Below are 21,290 nucleotides of genomic sequence, written 5' to 3'. Positions count from 1 at the left end.
CAGTTCTTGTGATTAATTTCACTCATTATCTTATACTTTCCCGTCGTTCCGGACCGGTCGGGGTCGGGGAGAGATGCTGGTTTCACAACTACGAACACCCGACTGTGACTAGTGCAGAAAATGAAATATGTTCCATTCAATGTGCTGCGCTGTGTATAGGAGCGCCTAAAGCACTGTGGAAAGAAAGTTTTCTTGCCTGGTCCGTGAGTTTATCCCGTCACTCTACGTAAAGATGCGGTTTCCAAACAGCTTTGTCTTTAACTTGCTTACGTTTCATTTCTAATTAATACACGCGCCGCAGCAGATGGAGAATAAATAATCAATTGTTAATAATTGATCCAAGCAAGATGTTCCAATTATCACAATATTCAATGTACACTGCATTGTAGTGGATACGGTTTTCGAACCTAAAACTTATGTTTGGTATAATTTGCAACTAACATTACACTCCAAAATGTGGTAAAGCATGACCGTGGATCCGCACAGTGCTTCCACTGTGAGTCTAGCCAGTCTAGCTTTAAACCATCAAGATGAAACTAAAGTACCGTTCCAGCGAAATTTATTTTGAAGTAAAAAGGAAATGAAAATTCATCTCAAACGAGATTTCCAGTAACATGGCCGACAGACCGCATTATCCTTCATCATGATAATGGACCTAATATATTTTTCACAGTTAGCAAGCAAATTATTTTTTCACGCATTGCATCATCTGAATGAAACATGTAAGAGAAAAACGGAAAAAAGCACGGTGGTAGAAAAAACCTACCGCTTTCATTTATACGGTTCATTTAATCAGGGGGCTTGTGGGATTATTGCTATTTTTGCATGTAACAAATACACTAGGAGTAACTTTTCTCTCGCCATATATGCAGTTTAAACTGGGCTGCGTTTTGGGCTTCATGCAGAACGTTGGGCTTACTGTTGGTGTTTTGCACATACGCAGAAATTTCGTGTTTTAGGTGTTATCAAAAATCTGGTTCAGAAAATTAAATGAAACTACTTGAATCAAAAAGTTTTACATAAAAATTATAAACTTCTCCAGCGGCCAAGTTTCAGTGTTGTTCTGTAGAATATAAAATTATTGAAAATTGTTATTAACCCAACTGTTCTGATGGGTTCGAGATGATGGAGGCGCCTGGTGGGTGGAGACGCCTAGTGGAAGCACTTGGTGGAGACGCCTGGTGGTTCATTCAAGATTCAGCTTTGCTCGGTTTTGGGCTGTTGAGCTTTGAGACAATCGGTTTGACTTCCCCTTTTCGTGCACTTTCAACCAGAAATCATGAATAACTTACCAAAGCAACACCAGCAAAACGGCAGCCACATGTTTCGATTTTTTTGGGAGCGCAAAAAACTTTTTCAATCAGCCATTGTTTTGGTGGCGACATTAAATTCTCCAGGCACCCACTTCGACTTGTTGGTTTTTTTTTTGGTTACGTTTTTGCTTCTGCGGCTTTCTGAACCGTGGATAACTCCAGTTCGTTACCGCCGTAAATCAGCTCGAGACTGACAGCAAAGAGAGCGCTGAAAAGAAACACATCACAAAAGTAAAATGGGGGAAAAAAAACCAAACACCATTCCACCCAGACCCAGGCAACAGCTTGACCGGGCTTGAATTTTATTCAAGTTGCAGTACGCTTTTTGGCATGTGCTGCTATAATTTATGGTAGTGCGACAAAATACCACCGACCAGTGGCTTCCGTTCGGCTGCGCGCACCCCCACAAGGTGGGGCGGTTGTGTAACTATACGATCGCTGTAAATCATTCCAATACGCATCGTTTAACCATACGTTCCGTTGGTTTGTTGCAAAACTTCTACTATTCCCGTTTCGCATGAATAACTGATCTGCTTACAGTTCGATTTCCCTCTCGACGTAGCATTTAAAATTCATCGCGTCAGTATGCTGTCGCTTTTCGAAAGTTGCTCAAACTGTGACACGATGTCGGCGGGTGGTGGTTTGTGTAACATGTGCCGCACTCTGGGCACATGAGGTCTGGTTACAATGTGTTCTTTCATTGATTATAAATTGATATCGGCCTGCCAGAGGGTACGCATAACATGAACAGCTCAAACAGTGTCACGAGCAGGCAAAATTGCTACCTTCTGCTAACACAAGCACCGCAGCCGGGGGAAATACTTGCGGTACTCGTTCTCACCACAACTGTGCCAGTGCACGTTGAAATTTCTTCACCAAGAAGGAGGAGTCCTTGCGACATCGATTAGGAGCGGCTCGAGTCTTGCTGTCGGCACTTCAAGCAGATTTATGCTACCGATAAAATGTATCTTTTCGCAACGTGAGGCTTTTCGAAGTGCTCACCCGGCCGGCTTGCTGTAAGAAGCTGGAAGAAGCTTGAAGGCTTCTTTATGGCTGCGACCTCTTCTGGAGCAAATTTACACTCTTGCTTCTTGTCACACCGTTCTGGTAGAATGGCTTCAACGGGCGAACTTGAAAGCAGATGGTAGACAGAACGGATAAGTACCCAGGCCACTTATCATACCATGGATAGGAGCATGTGGGACAGAGCAGGCGCATGCATGGCACATAGATGTAAATACCTTTGTAATCCATGAAGTTTATGGGAATGTACATTCCCTTGAACTTTGCCAACTGTTTATGTCGTATTTTTGAATCAGTTAGATGGAACAGAGCTAGGCAAACCTGTTTTGGTCCAATGTTCTAGCAGAAGGGAACAGATTGTGGAACATTATTGTGTCAACGAGTAAGAACTTCCGGGTCTATTGCATTTCAAATTGCAATTCCAGTCTATAATCTACACTTGGGTTTGTGCATAGCTTGTGCGTTTCATTCACATTTAGTTTTGAAAAGAATGGTTTTATATGTTAGATACATTGTTTCTTATGTGTTTCATACATACCTAGTCGTTAGTTACATTGATATATGTAAGTGCTTTTACTGGAAGCACCTCTCCAATTTTAGTTGAAATCATTGAGAAAATAAACGTTTACAACACGGCTTCAAAAATGGTCCTGGTCTTTGAATGCACCTGGGGTTTAAAAACACCTCGAGGTGAAATATGAATTTATAAATTATGAACCTGTAGAGCAACAAATTTAATGCTATCTCAATCACAAAAAAAAAGTCTACCTACCATCATTCCATTTTGTACGTGTCATTTTCTTAATCGCAGATTCAATGGACATGATAAGATCACAACTATGATTGTCGAATGAAATGCTTTGTCTGCCCCGTGCTATCAGTACAGCATACACTTCTAGCCCACAAGAGATGGAGAAGGTAGCGATTTTCAATTCCGGTTTTCCCCGGTAATCCGACTTCCTCTATCATTCGTACTGCAGTGGCAAGTAAACTGATCCGAGAGCGTGCTATTGGTTGATAAAGAAAATGCCTTTCTCAGCCAATGGAATCGGATTCCTAAGATTGTTATTTTATGCTGCCATTGCCTCTGGAAAGTGCAGATCTGATGCAGATGTTCGATAATGCAGCAGGTAGCCTACATGGGAGCAACCGTGATGCAGAAAGGTTGAGATGGTATCGATTGTGGAATCCAGTCGTTCCCATTCGTATTTGTGAGCCGTTGCATTTCTTGTTGCATAACAGGGTAGGGTATTGGTGAACAACCGGGTATGTTATCAGAGATTTAGCGGAAATATTGTGTTTGTATCCTTCTTTATTGATTGATCTATAAAATTTCATAAATAAATATAAGTGCATTTGGTTGTAATTATTTATCGAACTAGTAAAGTGTGATATTATGCCATATAAATGTAGTAGTGTATGTAGTTAGTTGCACTTTGCCATCTGCCAATCAAGCCGGGAAAACGTCAACCATTAATAATATTGCAATCCAATGCAGACCTCAGCGGAAACTCGCCTCGCTCGAGTGACGCAAAATGTTTCTCTAACACAACCGCACACTGCTAATCTCGATTCCTTCCCGTTGCGTTTCGATTCCATTCACAGGCTCTATTACACACGCATGACGTGGTAGCTAGGGAAGTATACGGTGAAGAAGCGCTACGTGTAACACCACCACCGATCGCACCCTACCTGAACGGAGGAAACGATGAAATTGACAACGGTGACGCCGGAGAGCTCCAGCACGTCACACGCGTCCGGCTGGTGCAGTTCCAGAAGAACACCGACGAGCCGATGGTAAGCGTATGGCGCGGGAAAATTCAATCTCAACCCGTCCACCCTCACCTCACATATTCTCCGAATCTCCGCAGGGTATCACGTTGAAAATGACCGAGGACGGCCGGTGCATTGTGGCCCGGATCATGCACGGTGGCATGATCCATCGGCAGGCCACGCTGCACGTCGGCGACGAGATCCGGGAAATCAACGGCCAGCCAGTGCAGCATCAAACAGTTAGTCAATTACAGCGATTGCTGCGGGACGCTCGCGGTTCTGTTACTTTTAAAATAGTTCCTTCATATAGAAGTGCCCCACCGCCGGTTGAGGTAAGTTTTCGGCCCACTGTTACTGACATCTTTCTGATTCGGGCGGGCTCCAGCCGTGAGCGGTTCCAGTTGTAGAACTTGACTTTATACTTCCGATTCCTACGAAACGCACCGTTCGGCTCTGCGATTGATTTTCCTCCGGAACGTGTCAGGTTTCACCCTTTTGACGATCAAATTTGCATGCCATTAAGGGCGCCAGTGGTTGAATCCGTGAACGTTCATCGCGTCCCCATTCGAAACGCCCCCATTTGACAACCGGATATATTTCCTACGAAACAGCTTCCGTTCGGCATACATTTCATTGTTGCTTACCGTATTTTTTCCCACTTTCTTCTCCGTAAATGCACTCCCGAGCAGCTATTCAGGATAAGACCAGCACCGGTTTTAGTAAGTATTTCTGTCGACAAGATACTGCCCGTGTGCTTCGTATCAATCGTTTCATACCCATCCGTCTGTGTTTCGTTTGCGTTGTTCGGTTTGAGTTGTTCGTGACGCCAACGGTTTTATATTTCATTCGCACATTCGCTATTCGAAGAAAAATCTATGAGTTTTCCACAAACGGTGGGGCGGAATGTTTTTGTTTTGCATATTTTATGGGACTGGATATAACAGGCTTTTCGCGTTCCATGCCAGCGGACGCATGTCCATGGCAACCGTAACGAACTTAAACCGTTGGCGAGGTGAGAAATAAAATCAGAGTTCAAAGGGATTCAAATATGGAAAGTTCCATTCCATCACGCTATACTCCTGTTCAATTACAATCCAAGCTGAAATAACCAAACCGAGAAATATGCCAACGTTAGTACGATAGGAATTTTAACTGAGTGCTCGTTACCGTGGACACCTGATTCAATCAATAGTAATTTGATGTGAAACCCCTGATGATGATAATATCTTTCCCTTATGATAACGACCCGTCGTGTGCTAGGGAAAAATATAGACCTGCGCATATGCTTCAGTTAGGAGTTTATTTTTAAATAACATGGCTTCGAAACGGTTAGATCATGGTATATTAATCGAATGTTCTACATTACTTATAATTGAGTTTGGGTTTTTATCATCCTATACAAAAGCGGTCATATACTTCATCCAGTCTAACTTCAGCCTCATCTGTCCGTCTCACATGAAACCGTTGCGATAACCAATCATCACAATAAATGTCTCTTCACCCTTCGCTTTCTCTCAATTCTGGTTGATCAGATTTTCGTTCGAGCACAGTTCGACTACGACCCGCTGGACGACGAGCTGATACCGTGTGCGCAGGCCGGGATAGCTTTTCGCGTCGGTGATATACTACAGGTCAGTACCATCGATCGAACGCACTACACTCAAAATAGGCGTTGTTGCTTCCATTATCAGCCTATCATTCCGTGTTTTCTTTCGTCATCCTTGCAGATTATTAGCAAAGACGATCATCATTGGTGGCAGGCCAGGCATGACACTGCTGGAGGTTCCGCTGGCTTGATACCTTCACCAGAGCTTCAGGAATGGCGCATCGCTTGCCAATCGGCGGACAAATCCCACAAAGAACAAGGTAAGCTCCTGAGCTGATTGCAAAAGGATAAAATGGAAAGCAAAAAAATGTTTCGATATACAAAAACTAAAACGGTGGTGTGTTGAGTTGCCATAATTTGCTTATTAAACGATACGCACATTCGCAACACATGTTTGTATCCTGCGAGTATATCAACGACTCAACGTCGCTGGCCTAGTAACAAGACCGATTATGCTTGTTATCCACAATTTCTGTATCAATTCGTTGATGGTTTTTCGGTTTGCTTTCACCATGCCATCGCCGGTTGTGGGATACACGCATCATGATTCGTATCAAAACCATTTGACCAAACGAGTTGATCCCAACTAGGGCAAGAGATAAATTATGATTATCATAATTTCCAGATGAATATTCATCCATGCGCAGGAATGCCATTCTCGATCAGTGGCAAAATATGATGCTATATAAAAACGTGACTCGTTTCCTATTTCATTCATTGGTTGACAAAGAAGCTGAAGTTTACTCCTTATAACTTAGGTTTTTAAAGTTTTTATACCTTTTATTCTATTTTCGAAAATGATGCCAATTTTGAATATAAAAATATATGTATTAATGCATAATTTCATTTAAAAGGTTCAGCTCGTAGTTTTCATAGCAAATTATGGCAAACCTGCACATAAGTAATTTATTGTAAAGACATTATGAACTGTAAAAAGAATGTGCATTTTAACCATTCACAGCAACCATGTATGACTAATCCTAAAACGAAACACAATGCATCTTAACGTTACCGTCCATCGTATTAAAGAAAACACACGCATACACCAACAGTATCATCACATCACGCTCATGAGCCATCCTCATCGATCCTAGTGTTAATATTTAACTTCCTGTTGTCGATGTGTCTCTTTGTATTTGAATGTGCGCTTCTTTACCGTTTTCCTCTATCGATGTGTGAATGATAAATTCGTGCTCGATTTATTTTCCCTATGTTCTGTTTTAAATTATGTCAAAAGTTTCCATTGCCTAAAACCATGGCTCCTTGTTTTATTGCTGTTGATTGTATCAGTGATACTCGTTTTGGTTTAATCTTAGGTTTGGTCGAATATTTTTCGTTGCGTTAGTAAGATGCTCTAAAAACTGGCTATCCTTACACTTTCCATGTCGATTCTTGTCTAAGCTCGTGTCTATCTTTTTCCCATCCCACGTGCTGCTATGCTATTATGATATCTATCATAAATCTGATCCTCTATTTGATCCTGTATCTCAATCAAATTTCGTACCTATTGTGCTTCAACTATTACTGTTTTTCCCTCAACGATCATTTTACTCTACTCGAGAGCAAATTATGTACATGAATAAACGTCCCATAGTTTGTAATCCCCCTCTCTATATGCCATACATGTATCGATGCAGCCAAATATCTCCCAATTTGATAATACGTGACTGAAATTGTTCTCAAAAATAACTTTCTCCGAACCCCCGCGCCCCGCACTCGGTACACCTCGAATCGACAGGAGAAGCAGGGCCTGGTTGTTCAGCACAGGCCGAAGGATGTGAAGGACCCACAGGTACAGGAACATAATGCAATAACGTCTGCAATCTTTACAAAAGCAAACTATCTGAATCAATAAAACAACACGATTGCGTTTTTGTCAGTCACTGAGAGCTCAGTGAAACCGACATGCTATTTGCAATTTTCCCAATGTTGTACTTTTTTGCTTGTTTTTGACATATAGTGCTCGCTTTCGCTTCTTTTATTTACGATGAATGTTTTACGGTATCTAACGAAGCAGTAATTGTTGCATAGACGCGTATGCTATTAACAACATGGAAAACATGTTGGAGCCCATATTTGATGAGAACGAAGTTCTACAAATACAATCTTGATAAAGTAGATTGGAGGCGCAGGCATAGCAACATACCGTGAAACATAACGTAAGGCAACATAATTGTATCATCTGTATTTACGATTCCCTTTATTTTGCTTTCATTTTGCGTAATGCTATGTTATTGTCTATTCGTTCGAATTCTTTAACATAAAATGAATTCTGGTACAATAAAATGATGTATTTCAGTTAGTCAATAGTATTGTTGTAGTAGATTTGGTAACAAGCTAACAACCCACTGCAGAGCAGAAAACTTGAGTGAGATTCAACTGAGTTATGATTAACGAGGAACCACCCACAATGGTGTTACGTTTGATTGTTCCGTCCATAGTTGATTTATTATTGCATTTCTACCAAACTTCTCCGACTTTGAACATTTCTACCGAGCCACTTAAGGTACACCTTTTTTTTGGTTTTTTGTTTGGCAGTTTCATAATCATTATTCAAAGCGATAGCACTTTAGAGAAGCGCCCACTTGCTTCCAACACCAGCAGCACTGGTCGAACGTGACAATAGGGTTTCTAGGAAAAATGGACGCAAAGAAAGGAACTGAACCGAACTTTGCATTCATCCCCCTGAGCACGTTCGCCTTTTCGTTAAGGGTGAAAAAATCTCCCAGCATTGGTGGCTCTTGGCTTTGTTCGTGAAAATATATGGAGAAATGAAACAGTTGGAAACCCGGTTTTGTTCTTTCCAATCACGATTTTCAGGTTTCATTTAAGTTGCTCAATCACCCCATAAATGCTTTTAGCGTTGAAACTATTTCTTCCCGTCTGCTGGGCTGGCATCGCTTGCACATGCCAACACCTATTTGAAAGATGTGCTTGAGTATTCGTTCGATTTTTTGAAGAAGTTATGAAAGTAGTCACGCTTGTTAGTGTTTGTTAATGTGTGTTGTTTCTTCGTTTGCCTGATTGAAAATCAGCAATTGCACTACAAATAGTATAATATATTTCATCGCTGAAATTGTTACCGTTTTTGTGTACGCTTGTTTGAGTATCGAGCAACAGTTTTGCCGTAGAAGAAAACTACTTTAACTCTCGCTCATCCACTTTCGCACTCGGCACGATTTTGCTTGTCTTTTGTTCGCACACTCACAGAACTATTACCGAATGAATCACACTGTCCCGAAACCGAACGATGCCCCATTTTCTTGGCACACTTTCCCCCAGCGTCACTTAGCTGAGTGGGTTTTTTTGTTTTGTTTTTGCTTTTGGCTCCGAAGTAAGCGACCGGCTACAAATATCTAATCAACGAACTCTCTTCCTCTTCTCTTCACCATTCATCCTTTCGTGACGTCGTACACACGCACCCCGGAAACGACGACAAAAGTAGTTAATTGCTCAATATTTAGTCGTAAAAAGAAACAATGTCGGGATAAGTATTTGGCAAAGCACAATGCAGTCTTCGATCAGCTGGACCTGGTGACCTACGAGGAAGTTGTCAAAGTGCCAAGTAAGTATGCGCTGGACGGGGACAAGTGTGCACACCATACGGGTGTTGACGTCTGTCTTCCGGCGTTCTATCATTGTATCTCCTACCCTTACCCTCCGCTCTCCAACAGTCGGCGATCCAGCGTTTCAACGGCGTACACTGGTGTTGCTCGGTGCGCACGGCGTAGGAAGACGTCATATCAAAAACACGCTCATCGCCAAATATCCGGATAAATACGCTTATCCAATACCACGTAAGTTCGGTTCAGGCTCCGTCAGCCTCATCCTACCCGGTGCTTCACACCACTTCCGGGTCGGTCGGGTACCTTGTGGCATCTCATGCATGCTAATTGTTTGTCTTTCGATCGTCTGCTTTCCATCCGAATACCCCGCGGGCAGATACCACCAGACCACCACGGCCGGATGAGGAGAACGGGCGAAGCTACTACTTCATATCACACGATGAAATGATGGCGGATATCTCGGCCAACGAGTACCTCGAGTACGGCACGCACGAGGATGCGATGTACGGCACCAAGCTGGAGACGATACGACGCATCCACGCCGATGGCAAGATGGCAATACTGGACGTGGAACCACAGGCCTTAAAAATACTTCGAACAGCCGAATTTACGCCGTACGTTGTGTTCATTGCAGCGCCACTGCTGCAAAACATCGCTGACGTAAGTAGACATATTTGTTTATTTTTTTCCTAAAATTTGCATTATTCGTATGACGAAAACTCGTCGTGCTACTGCTATTCGTAGTAGCAGCCATTTTTCATCCTCAATACCTTTACTACTACGGCGTTATTGGCACTATTTTATGCCAATTGCTAATTACGTTAGCAATAGGGTGTTTTACACCAAGTTGAATCAAAAAGCCTCCCCTGAAGCAACCCAACACCAAAACGTTTCTTTGCATTACCCACTTACTTCCGCACGCAGTACGATGGTAGTCTCGAGCGTCTCGCCAAAGAGTCCGACATGCTACGTCAGGCGTACGGTCACTTCTTCGATCTGACCATCGTCAACAACGACATCGGCGAGACGATAGCAACGCTGGAGAACGCCATAGACAAGGTGCATTCTACCGCCCAATGGGTGCCGGTGTCCTGGCTGTACTGACAAGATAGTGAGCTAGAATGTCCAGCCTGTTTGGAAGACGAATGCGATTGCGATTGCGACTGCGAGTTGGATCTGAAGTGAGGGGGGCACGCTGCATGAAGGGCATACTGCACCGACTCCCTGGGTGCACTGCAATCAAAGACGTCGGAAAAATAACCACCTCGGTGACACAACACTTTATTGAGCAGTGGAGCGGTTCAGGACGTCATGTCTTGTACCGACGGACGTATCCCGTGGCCACACATTGGTTGACATGAAAATAGCATGAATAAAGGTGCAGTAGCAATTAGAAGGAAACAAATCAAACCAAACAAAACAAAACATAAACCACAACGTACCACAATGTAAGTGTCGTTATTTATGAGAGGGAATGTGGCTAATGTACGCAGCGATACGTTGTTTTTCATACCAAATCTTCCAATAATCAAATTCGATTCAATAGACAACGTTAAACGGGTGCGAACAGTGGAAACCCAACTCCCCATTCTTCGGTTCCGTTGTGAAATTTATTTTAAGTAATTTTTCTAAAGTTGTTACAAAGTACATCACAGCAATTATGATCAGGCACACCACCCAGTTCGAAACGTTGGGTCGAATAAAACGCCCCAAAATCTGCTGATCGCTAATGTTTTTAAATTTGCAACAACCACCATTGTTGCGGTCTACCACATTTGCTCCAAGTTTCGTCTGATGTGTTATGTGTTTCAACATAACCTTCGCTACTTCTTCTAGCGTAAAGTGTAGCTCATTGTCGGATCGTAATATTACGAAATTGATCGAAACCATCACACTTGGAAGCTGCCCAAACTTATCGGTAGCCAAAATGCAAGAGAAAACCAAAAAAAAAAGAACAAAAAAACACATTCAAACGAAGTGATAGAAAACAGAAACATTCACACAAAACATACGCGACAGTGTGCGCATTATTATAAAGATAATAACTAAAGCCCGAAATAACTAGAACTCTTTTTAAAAGAACTAACGCAACAAAGAGTAAACATTGAGAGAAAAAACCAACAAGTTACAAAACAGAAAAACAACAAACTAAACAAAAAAAAACGATTACTGGAATACGAACAAAACAAGCGAAGGAAATATTAGTTAGATTTAATCTTAACCAAAATAAACTGAAAATGAAAAAAGAAAAACAAATGTTAACATAATTCATAATAATAATTATAATAACGCTAATAATAATGATGAATGAAAATAAATCAAGAGTATTGCAATTCAAAGAGTAAAAACAAAACAAAACGAAAGTAGAAACACAAAATGATGAGAAACATATAGGCGAGAAGTATTACGTTAAAATTGGGTGTAGAAAATGGTAACATACAATTATGTGTTTTTCATGTGTTTTGTTTTCTAGTAATTCTGAAAGAAAAATTAACAAAACCCCGGCTAGGCTTGGTGGTTACGGTAGGGGTTTCGTGGGTGGGTTAAACATGTTATTTCAGGGGAAAAAGCGAAAGCAGTTGTTTCAGCCGGGTGAAATAGTAACAACCGACACAAACCGCAGATTGATATAAATATAACAAAAATTAGGAATCACTCAAATGCTAGCATGAACATATGCCCATGTTTATCGGTTTGCATTCGGGTGGTAAGAGATCAGCATTAAGGAAACCAACTGGTTTAAACATAATAAGCAAGTGAAGGTGTTTGTTAAGATTCATTCTTGGATAGAGCCGAACTTTGAGAAACAAAGAACAAAACAGTACGTAACAAGTGAATGAAAATTAATGCAAGTCTTACGCACTTTTACAGGACAGTTTGATCATTATAGCGCCCAACAGAGAACGGAGGCAGAGTTTTGAAGTTGTTTTTTATTGTTAACATAATCTGTAAATGGTTTTGCAGTCTATCGAAAATCTATGACCATATCCTTTTTTCCAACTCCGACTATTCATTTAATGTAGTTTTGTTTTGATTTTTTTTCTATTTTGATAAATTTTGCTTTATTGTCATTAATTTGTCCTAATCAGACCATGTAGCCTGTTTCAATTGACAATTCAAAATACTATACAAAATAAACACAGGCAAAAACGTACGATTATAAAAAAAAACCTGATGCAAAATTGTGAAGAACAGAAAACTAATTGTACTAAGTAAACATTATGTAGTATGAAATGTACTACCAGGAGCAATGTGTTAATTAAATTTCTTTTATCCGTACAGTACAACAAGAATAACAAAAGTTGTTGCTGAAACAGAATTTTCAATGCTTCAGAAAAAAACCAAAACAATCGTGGATCGATAAAAGCCCTTTACACATACTAAAACAGGAATGTTTTATGAAATCAATCCTGCATCAATCAAAAAGAGTGACTCGGTCGCTAACCCTACCTGTTTTAACATTTGAGCTATCCAGTACTACATGCATACAATATGAAAGGAAAACAATCGAGAAACGAAAATAGTAGAACAAATCGAAGCACAACAGTCGTGCTGCTGCGTGGAACCGAAGAGCTTCTCTTTATGAGTGTATAATGAAAACGTGGATTTCGCTACAACAATGAACGGTTTGATAGTTTTTTTTTATTTTAAAGAGCATAACAACAACATGGCTTCACGGTGTGGTGCATTCATTGAGCAAGAGATGTGAAAACAAACAAAAAATAAACGAACGTAATCGTTTGAAAAACCAAATACATTATCCAAGAGATTGAAATCCGGAAGGTGGAAAATCAAATATATTGCACCTAGTGGCAATTTTGGCACAACAGATAGTTTATGCAGATGGCGTTAATCGAACACTACGCACAACAAAGCTATCAGCAAACTTGCAGATCTCACCAACACGCTACTTATAATAGCAACTGCACACAGTACATGCCAACCGGGAACACCGCATAAGCTGACAAGATACACGTGAGTTCACAAACCAAAAGCAATTTTTAAAAATACAAAAAAATACATTGTATCTCTCTCCTAGATACACATACACACACAGACACACTCACATACAGTCAAACACATTTATATTTATGGAAAACTTTGATAGAAACCAAACAAGCAGAGCATATTTAGTCATTCAAAATTATTGAGCATAGATTTCTTTTTCTGGAGTTTCATAAATTAGTAACGAAAAACTACACTATACTTGACATCTAAGAAGCATAATAGCAACAAATATTGAAAGAGACAAAAAAGAACACTCACACACAAATGTCATAACCAGTTACCTTGGCATTTACTACCAAAAAAAAGCAAAAGGAGTGACGACGTATATAAACACTAAAACAAATTAAACTTTGAAAAAGGGTTCGTTCTGTTAACCGACACGGCTCTCGGACGGCAGTAATCTTCCGCGTGAAACTTGTATACAATAAAGAGAAGTTTTAAATTTATAACAATGATCGGTGACTAGGGGCAGAGCTACTGAAATCCCATGCAACACTCTCCCAGAAAAAAAAAAACACAGTCTAAACAAACACTAAACCAAGAAACTAATAATTCAAAACTAAAAACCGAAACCCGCTACAAGAGCAGCCTAATCTTTGTAAGCGTACAACTGGGAGCTACAAGTTTAAACAATACAAAATGCGAACAAGGGTCGTACTAAAGCAACGCACAGAAGTAGAAGGTAGCGGTTGAAAGACAATTCTTAATTCTTCTTCTAAACCATTTGAGAAGATTTAACCGAACATACCTAACTACCACAACGATTTGCCGACATAAAACAAAAAGCAACCATAAAAAACTGGGCCGCCTGAAATCGTAAAATCAATTGCCAACCACGCAATAGAGGGAACCGCCATGCATGTTGAAGAAAAGGAGTCTTATCTCTTGGGTTTAGAGCACGCACATTTCTTGATAATAAAATGAAAAAAAAGAAGACCGAAAACAGAAACAAATAACGCGGTAAACACAGGCGAAAACGAGAACGAAAATAACAAACGAAGGGAGAAAAAGCAGTATAAACGGCAAACGGCAGATAAAATGATACAGTAAAGCAAAAGCAAAAACAATGTTTAAAACGTGAAAGTCGAAACTCTGTACTGTAAAAGTATTATTTTACTAGTTTATTTTGTTTTTTGGATGAAAAAATTCTAATAAAAGTGAAGTTAATATAAAAACATACACCAACCGTTTTTGCGACGTTAATTTTTCGATGACCTTTCCTGCATTTGTTTTGTTTTTTTTATATGTTTCATATTTTTTTAAATTTTTATATTCTCAACTTGAACTGTAGATATCCGCTTTCCTTCCCCAAAGGCTAAGGTATGCAGCTTGTGACGGTGGGTGTGAGACGTGGTTCCACAAATTAATAGCATTTGTAGCCCGAGGGCGAACAAGGCGAACCCAAACGAAACGTAACCTGCATCGTGGTGTTCTAGGCTTCAAGCTGAACGGCTGATGCTTGTGCTGATAGAGCCCGGACGACAGGCTGCAGAATCCTAGGCAAGTACCCGGACCTGCCGGTGTGTGCCTTCCTGTGTAAATATCATATTACTTTGGCTAGGTGACGCCACGAAATTCTTTACATATGTTGCTCGGGATGAAATATGAGGCCAACGTTTAGACGCTGGCTGTTTTGCCATTCGTAGGTAGTATCGGGGAGACACGCCATCCACGCCAACAACGACGACGACGACGACGACGATGACGTCGGCTACGATTCATCCCTTAAGGCCTGAAATCCGCCCCCTCCGTGGCTCCCTCGTCCCCCACCGCAGCCTGCTTGCTTGCGATCGAAGATGGTTTATCGTACGCCGGCTGCTGCTGCGGTGTAAACGTTTCATGAATATTCATCCCCCGTGTCAGACGTTTGGACCCGAACCTATCGGATCCTACTTTCGGACCGAACCGTGGCCTGGGTGATGAGGGGTGCTAAGCAAACCGATCGCCTGCGGACATGTTTGTCTACCGTGGAGCGGCGTAATTAGAGTAATCCCGGTTGTTGGTTGGGTGGGTTGTCGGTTGCAGATGATTAAATGTGCGGCTTGTAGCGTCGATGAGGTGCAGCATGAGGTCGATCCATGGGTGCATGCCTTGCGATGGGTTTGCAACGGCGATAGATTAAAATGGCCTCCGGATGCTGGCGATTGGGCGATGTTTCGCAGTAAATGCTTATTTTTCCATCTGCTTAAGGGCAGTTTCGGGTCAACATGTTCTATTCCTCCCCGACCTTCTTTTGGCAACTGATGAAAACGTTAGCGGATCGTCCAAAAGCGCCCTCGGAATCAATTGAAAATTGCATCGTACTAGTGTTGGGTCGTGTACTACTGAACTGCCCAACGCATACAGCACACTGACACCTCACACGATATAGAAAAAATTTGTGGTACCACAGTAAATACCACAGTAATACCAATAAATTGTATAACCGTTCTTTGGTTCCTTGGTATACCAATTCCATAGGTAACATATGAGATTATTATGATTGGAAGGACAGAAACGACGCTAACTGTCAGTTATCTCGTCACTGTGCTATACAAAAGGCAAACAACCCTTTGAAAAAAGCGAAAAAACGGCTGACAACAGCTTTACAGTTGTCTCGTGTTGGAGGTAAACAGTTTGTTTGAACACCTCTCTAAAGCGCTGTAAGTTTTGAAGGTTTTTTTCAGTACTTCAATCAGATGCGGTTGTGTTCACTTACTGGTTGTCTTTTTCCAGTGTACAGTTAGTTTAATACCATGGAAAAAACGCAGTTTTTAAAACATATGAAACACGTGAATGCTATGACTACGAGCTACGATATAGCGACCAATCTCATCGAAGGCCATCTTGTTTACAAAGATGGCGACGAGTTGCACGATTACAGATGTGCTCGGTATCGAGTTCAGCTGAAACAAGCATGGGTAAGAGGAAAGAATCTGTATTTGTGGATGTTCATAATGCGAGCAATACCTGCACTGTTCATAACCCACTTGAAAAATGTGTCTGTATGATGAGAAGCACTTGTATAGTCGTTGTGTTTCTAATGCACCACCTTTTACAAACCAACCACAGCTCGATTTCTTACAGAGCTGTCGACAAAAAAGACCGAGAGTCATGGAAATACTCAACTATTCACGAGCTTGTATCTAAAATGGGGTACTGAAGATAATGCACGTTCCACGTTATGATGTAAACCTGACGTCTTGGGCGTAAGCCCCAAGTTCGGCCATTCGTTTGTTGTGCCTGAGAAGATTCTAAACTCCTAAAAAACGCCCGGCAGACCAGCAATAAGTGTTGGATAGCAAGCGTCCGTCAACAAAGTGTTATGACACGCCACGTTGAATTGTAAATATGGGTACCTAAACATTCTGGCCAAACACTGGTGTTGCACTGTAGCATTTTCGAGGATTGTAATGAAAATTGACAATCCACTTCTACAACGTAACAACAATACACTACAACACCTCGCCACGCAGTTTGAGTTTTGAAAATAAACCACAAGAGATTTTAAACTGCTATGGCCTTGCATCGTGTAAAACCTGTACTGTTTAATAACTGGCATCTAAACGGGTGCTGACAAAAATGCACCACGTTCTAATCCAAACCTGATCGTTCATCTACCTCAACAGCAACTCTCTACGTATAGGCTTCACGGGTCGACCGTTTGTTTGTTGAGTCTGTAGGGTTTGTATCGATGCTTTGAACATCGAACGAATCGACGAAGTGGTACAGTTATCGTCAGCATCGGGTTCGTTGTGTGACGCAGCTTACTTTATTTTAACAGCCAGTGCTGTTTCGAAACCACACTCTTTTTCTAAACGGGGACGCGTGCTTTGCTTACGGTAGGTTCTAGAAAACTCCTACGTGGGTTGGCCTTGGTGAATTGGTACACATTTTGAAAACCAGATGTTCAGACGAAAGCAACGGTATAAAAGCGACACGATTCGAGACTATAGCTATCGGCTTGCGATGGGAAAAGTCTGGAAGTAATAGCGTGTTTTGGACTTTTCCCATCGCAAGCCGATCCCAATCAAGACATCAGCATTTTTTGCGCGAGTTAACCCAGTCGATTATTCACCTCCAGTCGGCTGATCCACGCGCCGCTATCGGACACCCGCCACCGACGCTACACGACACCCGTTAGCAACCGAACATCGCCGCGAGCCAAACCAACCACCAAATCGCTACGTTGCAGTTTCGGCGCCGGACGCTTAGGGTCATCGTTCCTTCCCGTCCTCTTCCCGCATTTCCATTTCATTCATGTTCAATCATAAATTTTACTCAATAAACTTCACTCCGATTTCAACATCCAAACTCGTCACACGTTTAATTTCTTAACTGGCGCCCGAATAGGGGATCAGCCGACTGGAGGTGATTAACCGACTGGGTTAACTCGCGCAGAGTAACAACACTCTGCCCACAAATGCATAGCACAGTAAACTGTGAGTGGTACCACAGTAAGGCACATCAAAAAGTTTTACTTGACCCAACACTTGTCACGATGTTGGAGACGCGAGGCGACAACAAAAACTAGCGATGGACAAGCCAGTACTAGTGGTCGAGCAGATCAGTAACGACATTGAAGGCACTTAGGGCTCGCCGCCATGAGTGAACAGTGAACGGAGGGTTGGGGATGAATAAAGAAGGGGCACTCGCGGAGTTGGTAGAACGGTGCATAAAGAGGTATAGTTGCAAGCAGGGAAGGTTGGAGAGCAGGATGTTAGTAATAAGCAAAGAGCGTGCGTTGTTGCGACGATCACTGAGCCTATCCAGCATAAGAAGTTGGCACCGCGTAGGGTGGCGAGGATTGGTTACGGGAGTCCAGTTGACGCAACCATAGTCCAAGATGGGTCGCACCCAGCAGCAGATTCTCGGAAACCATACGGGTTGTCAAGCCCAATATCCTGTTTGCGCGCTCGATCACCGAGTCGAGATGCCACAAGCCACATCCAAAGGTATTTAACACGCTCGGAAACGGTACTATAGACAATCCATCTTTTCAAATGAATACTTAGGCGGGCTATTTCACAGAACCTGGAAGTCCAGCGACTCTAGTTTTTGGGTCACTTCTTACTTTCATCTGGTAGTTTGAGAAAAAATATTTCATTTTGTTCTAATTCAAAGTTCAACTTTTGAGTTTGATCTTCGCCTTATCGAACATTGCACAGATATTTTAATACCACGGAAAAAAAGGCTATTTTAATAACATGTGAAACGCATGAAAGCTTCGGCCGTGGTGTGCAATATCGCGACCAATCTCATCGTAGCATTGTGTTTACAAAGCTGGCGACGAAGCCACGGGCTGTACGACTACAGATGTACTCGGTATCGAGTTCAGCCGAAACAATGTTCCAAGCATGGGTAAGAAGAAATAAATCTTTAGCTTTGGATGCCATCATAATGCAAGCAACACCTACACTGTTCACAAGAGAAGCTTCTGTATAGTCGTTGTGTTTCTAATGTATCACCTTTTTATTACAAACCAATCACACCAAGGTTTTTTTTACTGCAGAGCAGTCAACAAAAAGACTGAGAGTCATGGAAACACTCAACTGGATCTAAACGGATACTGAAGATCTGTTCCACGTTATGATGTAAACCTGACGTCTTCGGCGTAAGCTCCAGGTTCGGCCATTTCTTGGCTGTGCCTGCGAAAATTCTAAACTCACCAACCGACGCACTCCTGAGCTCTGAACGCATACTGTGAGAAAGGGCTAGCGAATGCTTGTGAAGGAACCACCCAGTGGTGCAGCTGTCGTCAGCATTTGGTCCGGGGTGTGACGTAACTTACTTTATTTAAACAGCCAGTACTCTTTCGAAACCACGCTCTTTTTCTTAAAAAGAGGGTCGTGCTTTGCTTACCGTAGGTTCTAGAAAACTCCTACGTGGCCCTGGTGAATTGGTACACGTTTCGAAAACCAGATGTTGAGACAGAAACAACCATCCATATCTCAACGGTATAAAAGCGACACGATGGAAAAAGTTCAGAAGTAATAGAGCTTCTCAAAGCCGAAGAAAAATAAACTCTACTTCGAGAAGCTCCATTACTTCTGGACTCTTTTCCATCGCAAGCCGATCCCAATCAACACATTTTTGGGCACAGAGTAACAACACTCTGTACACACTTGTTGAGTCGATTACTTTGCACACACCTTTTGGATCGACAAGGTGTTGCTGATTAAATACGTTGACGTTGAATGACTGTATGACACTTTACTGTGCTACCACAAATGCACATATAGTACCACAGTACGGCACACCAATAAGTGTTACTTGACCCAACACTACATCGTACACAGCGGATGTTTTGGATGGTAGACACTGGATACTTTACGGTAGAAGCAATGGTTTCATTAAACCCAACGAACAAAACAAGAACAAGATAGACATTAACGAACGTCTGTCATAGGATTTCATCTCCAGCCTGTTTATCATTTGTTGCTCAGAAAAGAACGAGCAATGTAAGACACAATATTTCAAAACTTTCTTTTGCAAACTATGATTTTAGAAAGGCATTTTCAGACCATGAAAGCAACGATGTTGCTGTAATAATATGCGAAAAAAAAATACATTTCGTTGGAAGGTAAGAAAAGGTTCGATCGTTAACATCACTGGCATACACATTCTTGAACTACAATGTGCACAGTGTGAGCTTTTTTTTTTTTCTTTAAGACCGGGACGGCGTAAACATGTAAATGTTCGCCGGAAAGGAAAAAAGGTCATCCAGGTTACCGGGGCCACCCTGCGGTGGCATGTCGTTAGCTTTTATGAATTATCCTTTCTCGGCCTGATGTGTATCTTGCGTCTCGAAAATTCTTACCCACCAAAGACGGGAGGAATGCACCGGGAAAGAGGGCATGTCTCGCAAGGAAAATGTGTGTAGTCACCCACCTGAAGATGGCTGGGAAATGCCCGATCAGCGCATGGGGGAAAACTTCCACAAGACAACTCTATTATTCCCTTAAAAAGAAACAAAAACACCGCCGGGCATGGGGTCGTAAAATGGGCCTACCCATGCTGGCCCTAGTTAGCGTAGGTTCGTTCCCTTCTCGCGCAGATCGATCTTTCCTTCACCGTTTTGTGACGCTAGTCCTGCCTGTCCCGGGTCCTCGACACTCCTTTCGTCCTCCGTCCAACATGACCGTACCAATTTTCATTTCCATCGAAACGCAATTTCCGCCAGCATCCTGCATCGTTCGCTGCCACACTCGAACGCGAAGCGTATCAATTTCATCACTCGCAGCCCTAGCAGCCCCAAATGTGCGTTTATGTGTTGGAGGGCGTGTAAAAGCGAACTCGTTACGCTGACGAACGTATGGCGTACGTGGCGCGCGGAAACGTACAACAGCGGAAACGGGCCCGAATTTGGCCGGTGGAAAACAAAAATAGCACCTATCGAGTGTTTGGTTGTTTTTTTTTCTTTGCTACGATTTCCTCCTTTCCATGTGCGTGGCCGGGGCCAATTTTTCACCATTAACTGAAGTTCACCGGATCCCGGGGGCGAAAGTTCGTACCCCCCGAGCTCGTGTGTTCGCGGTGATTGTGCTATCGATCGACAATCACCTGATAAGGATCGACCGATGGAAAAAGCCTCGTTGGAGCAAAAAAACGGAACGAATGGCGCACAACGAGATTGAACCGAGATTGGCGCGAGCACAAACTATGCGTCTTGTGGTTAGGTTGAAGTGATTTTCATTCTGCCTCTCTTTTTCTCTCTGCTCAGGGAAAACTAATGAATCCCAAGCCGGATGGATTTGATAGGCCGTAATGGGTTACACTTAGTCCCGCTAATTGGATCTATCGTTCACATGGTGATTAATTCGAATTGACTCTTTACCGCCCCCGGGGGAGGGCCAGGGTAGTCTCCTGCCCACCTAAATTAGCCTTAAGTGCATTGGTTGCTGCAATTAATTCCTCACGTCGCTTGAGGAAAACGAAAAGATGGTTAAAGCCGTACCACCAAACTTCAATCCGACACTTGACACCATTCGTAACGCCGTAAGGCCATTTCACCGTGAACCT

General features: G+C 42.3%; 1 protein-coding gene across 2 annotated transcripts in view; it reads left to right on the top strand.

The window, feature by feature from the left end:
- The window catches only part of LOC131259472 (peripheral plasma membrane protein CASK), a 221,447-nt gene extending 207,576 nt beyond the window's left edge, over window positions 1–13,871 (top strand). Inside the window, exons 12-21 of one of the 2 annotated variants that reach the window (XM_058260972.1) lie at window positions 3,942–4,133; window positions 4,208–4,441; window positions 4,799–4,828; window positions 5,642–5,740; window positions 5,837–5,975; window positions 7,454–7,507; window positions 9,161–9,280; window positions 9,390–9,512; window positions 9,658–9,941; window positions 10,206–13,871. In XM_058260972.1, coding sequence (XP_058116955.1) covers window positions 3,942–4,133; window positions 4,208–4,441; window positions 4,799–4,828; window positions 5,642–5,740; window positions 5,837–5,975; window positions 7,454–7,507; window positions 9,161–9,280; window positions 9,390–9,512; window positions 9,658–9,941; window positions 10,206–10,385 — 1,455 coding nt within the window. In that variant the 3' untranslated portion in view covers window positions 10,386–13,871. The remainder of the gene's footprint in view (window positions 1–3,941; window positions 4,134–4,207; window positions 4,442–4,798; window positions 4,829–5,641; window positions 5,741–5,836; window positions 5,976–7,453; window positions 7,508–9,160; window positions 9,281–9,389; window positions 9,513–9,657; window positions 9,942–10,205) is intronic. The other variant, XM_058260973.1, reaches the window with a different exon arrangement.
- The last annotated feature ends 7,419 nt before the right edge of the window (window positions 13,872–21,290 follow it).

This window comes from Anopheles coustani, chromosome 3 (genome assembly GCF_943734705.1).
Source record: "Anopheles coustani chromosome 3, idAnoCousDA_361_x.2, whole genome shotgun sequence".
NCBI classification, from domain to species: Eukaryota; Metazoa; Arthropoda; class Insecta; order Diptera; family Culicidae; genus Anopheles; species Anopheles coustani.
This window is presented reverse-complemented; position numbering and strand designations above follow the sequence as displayed.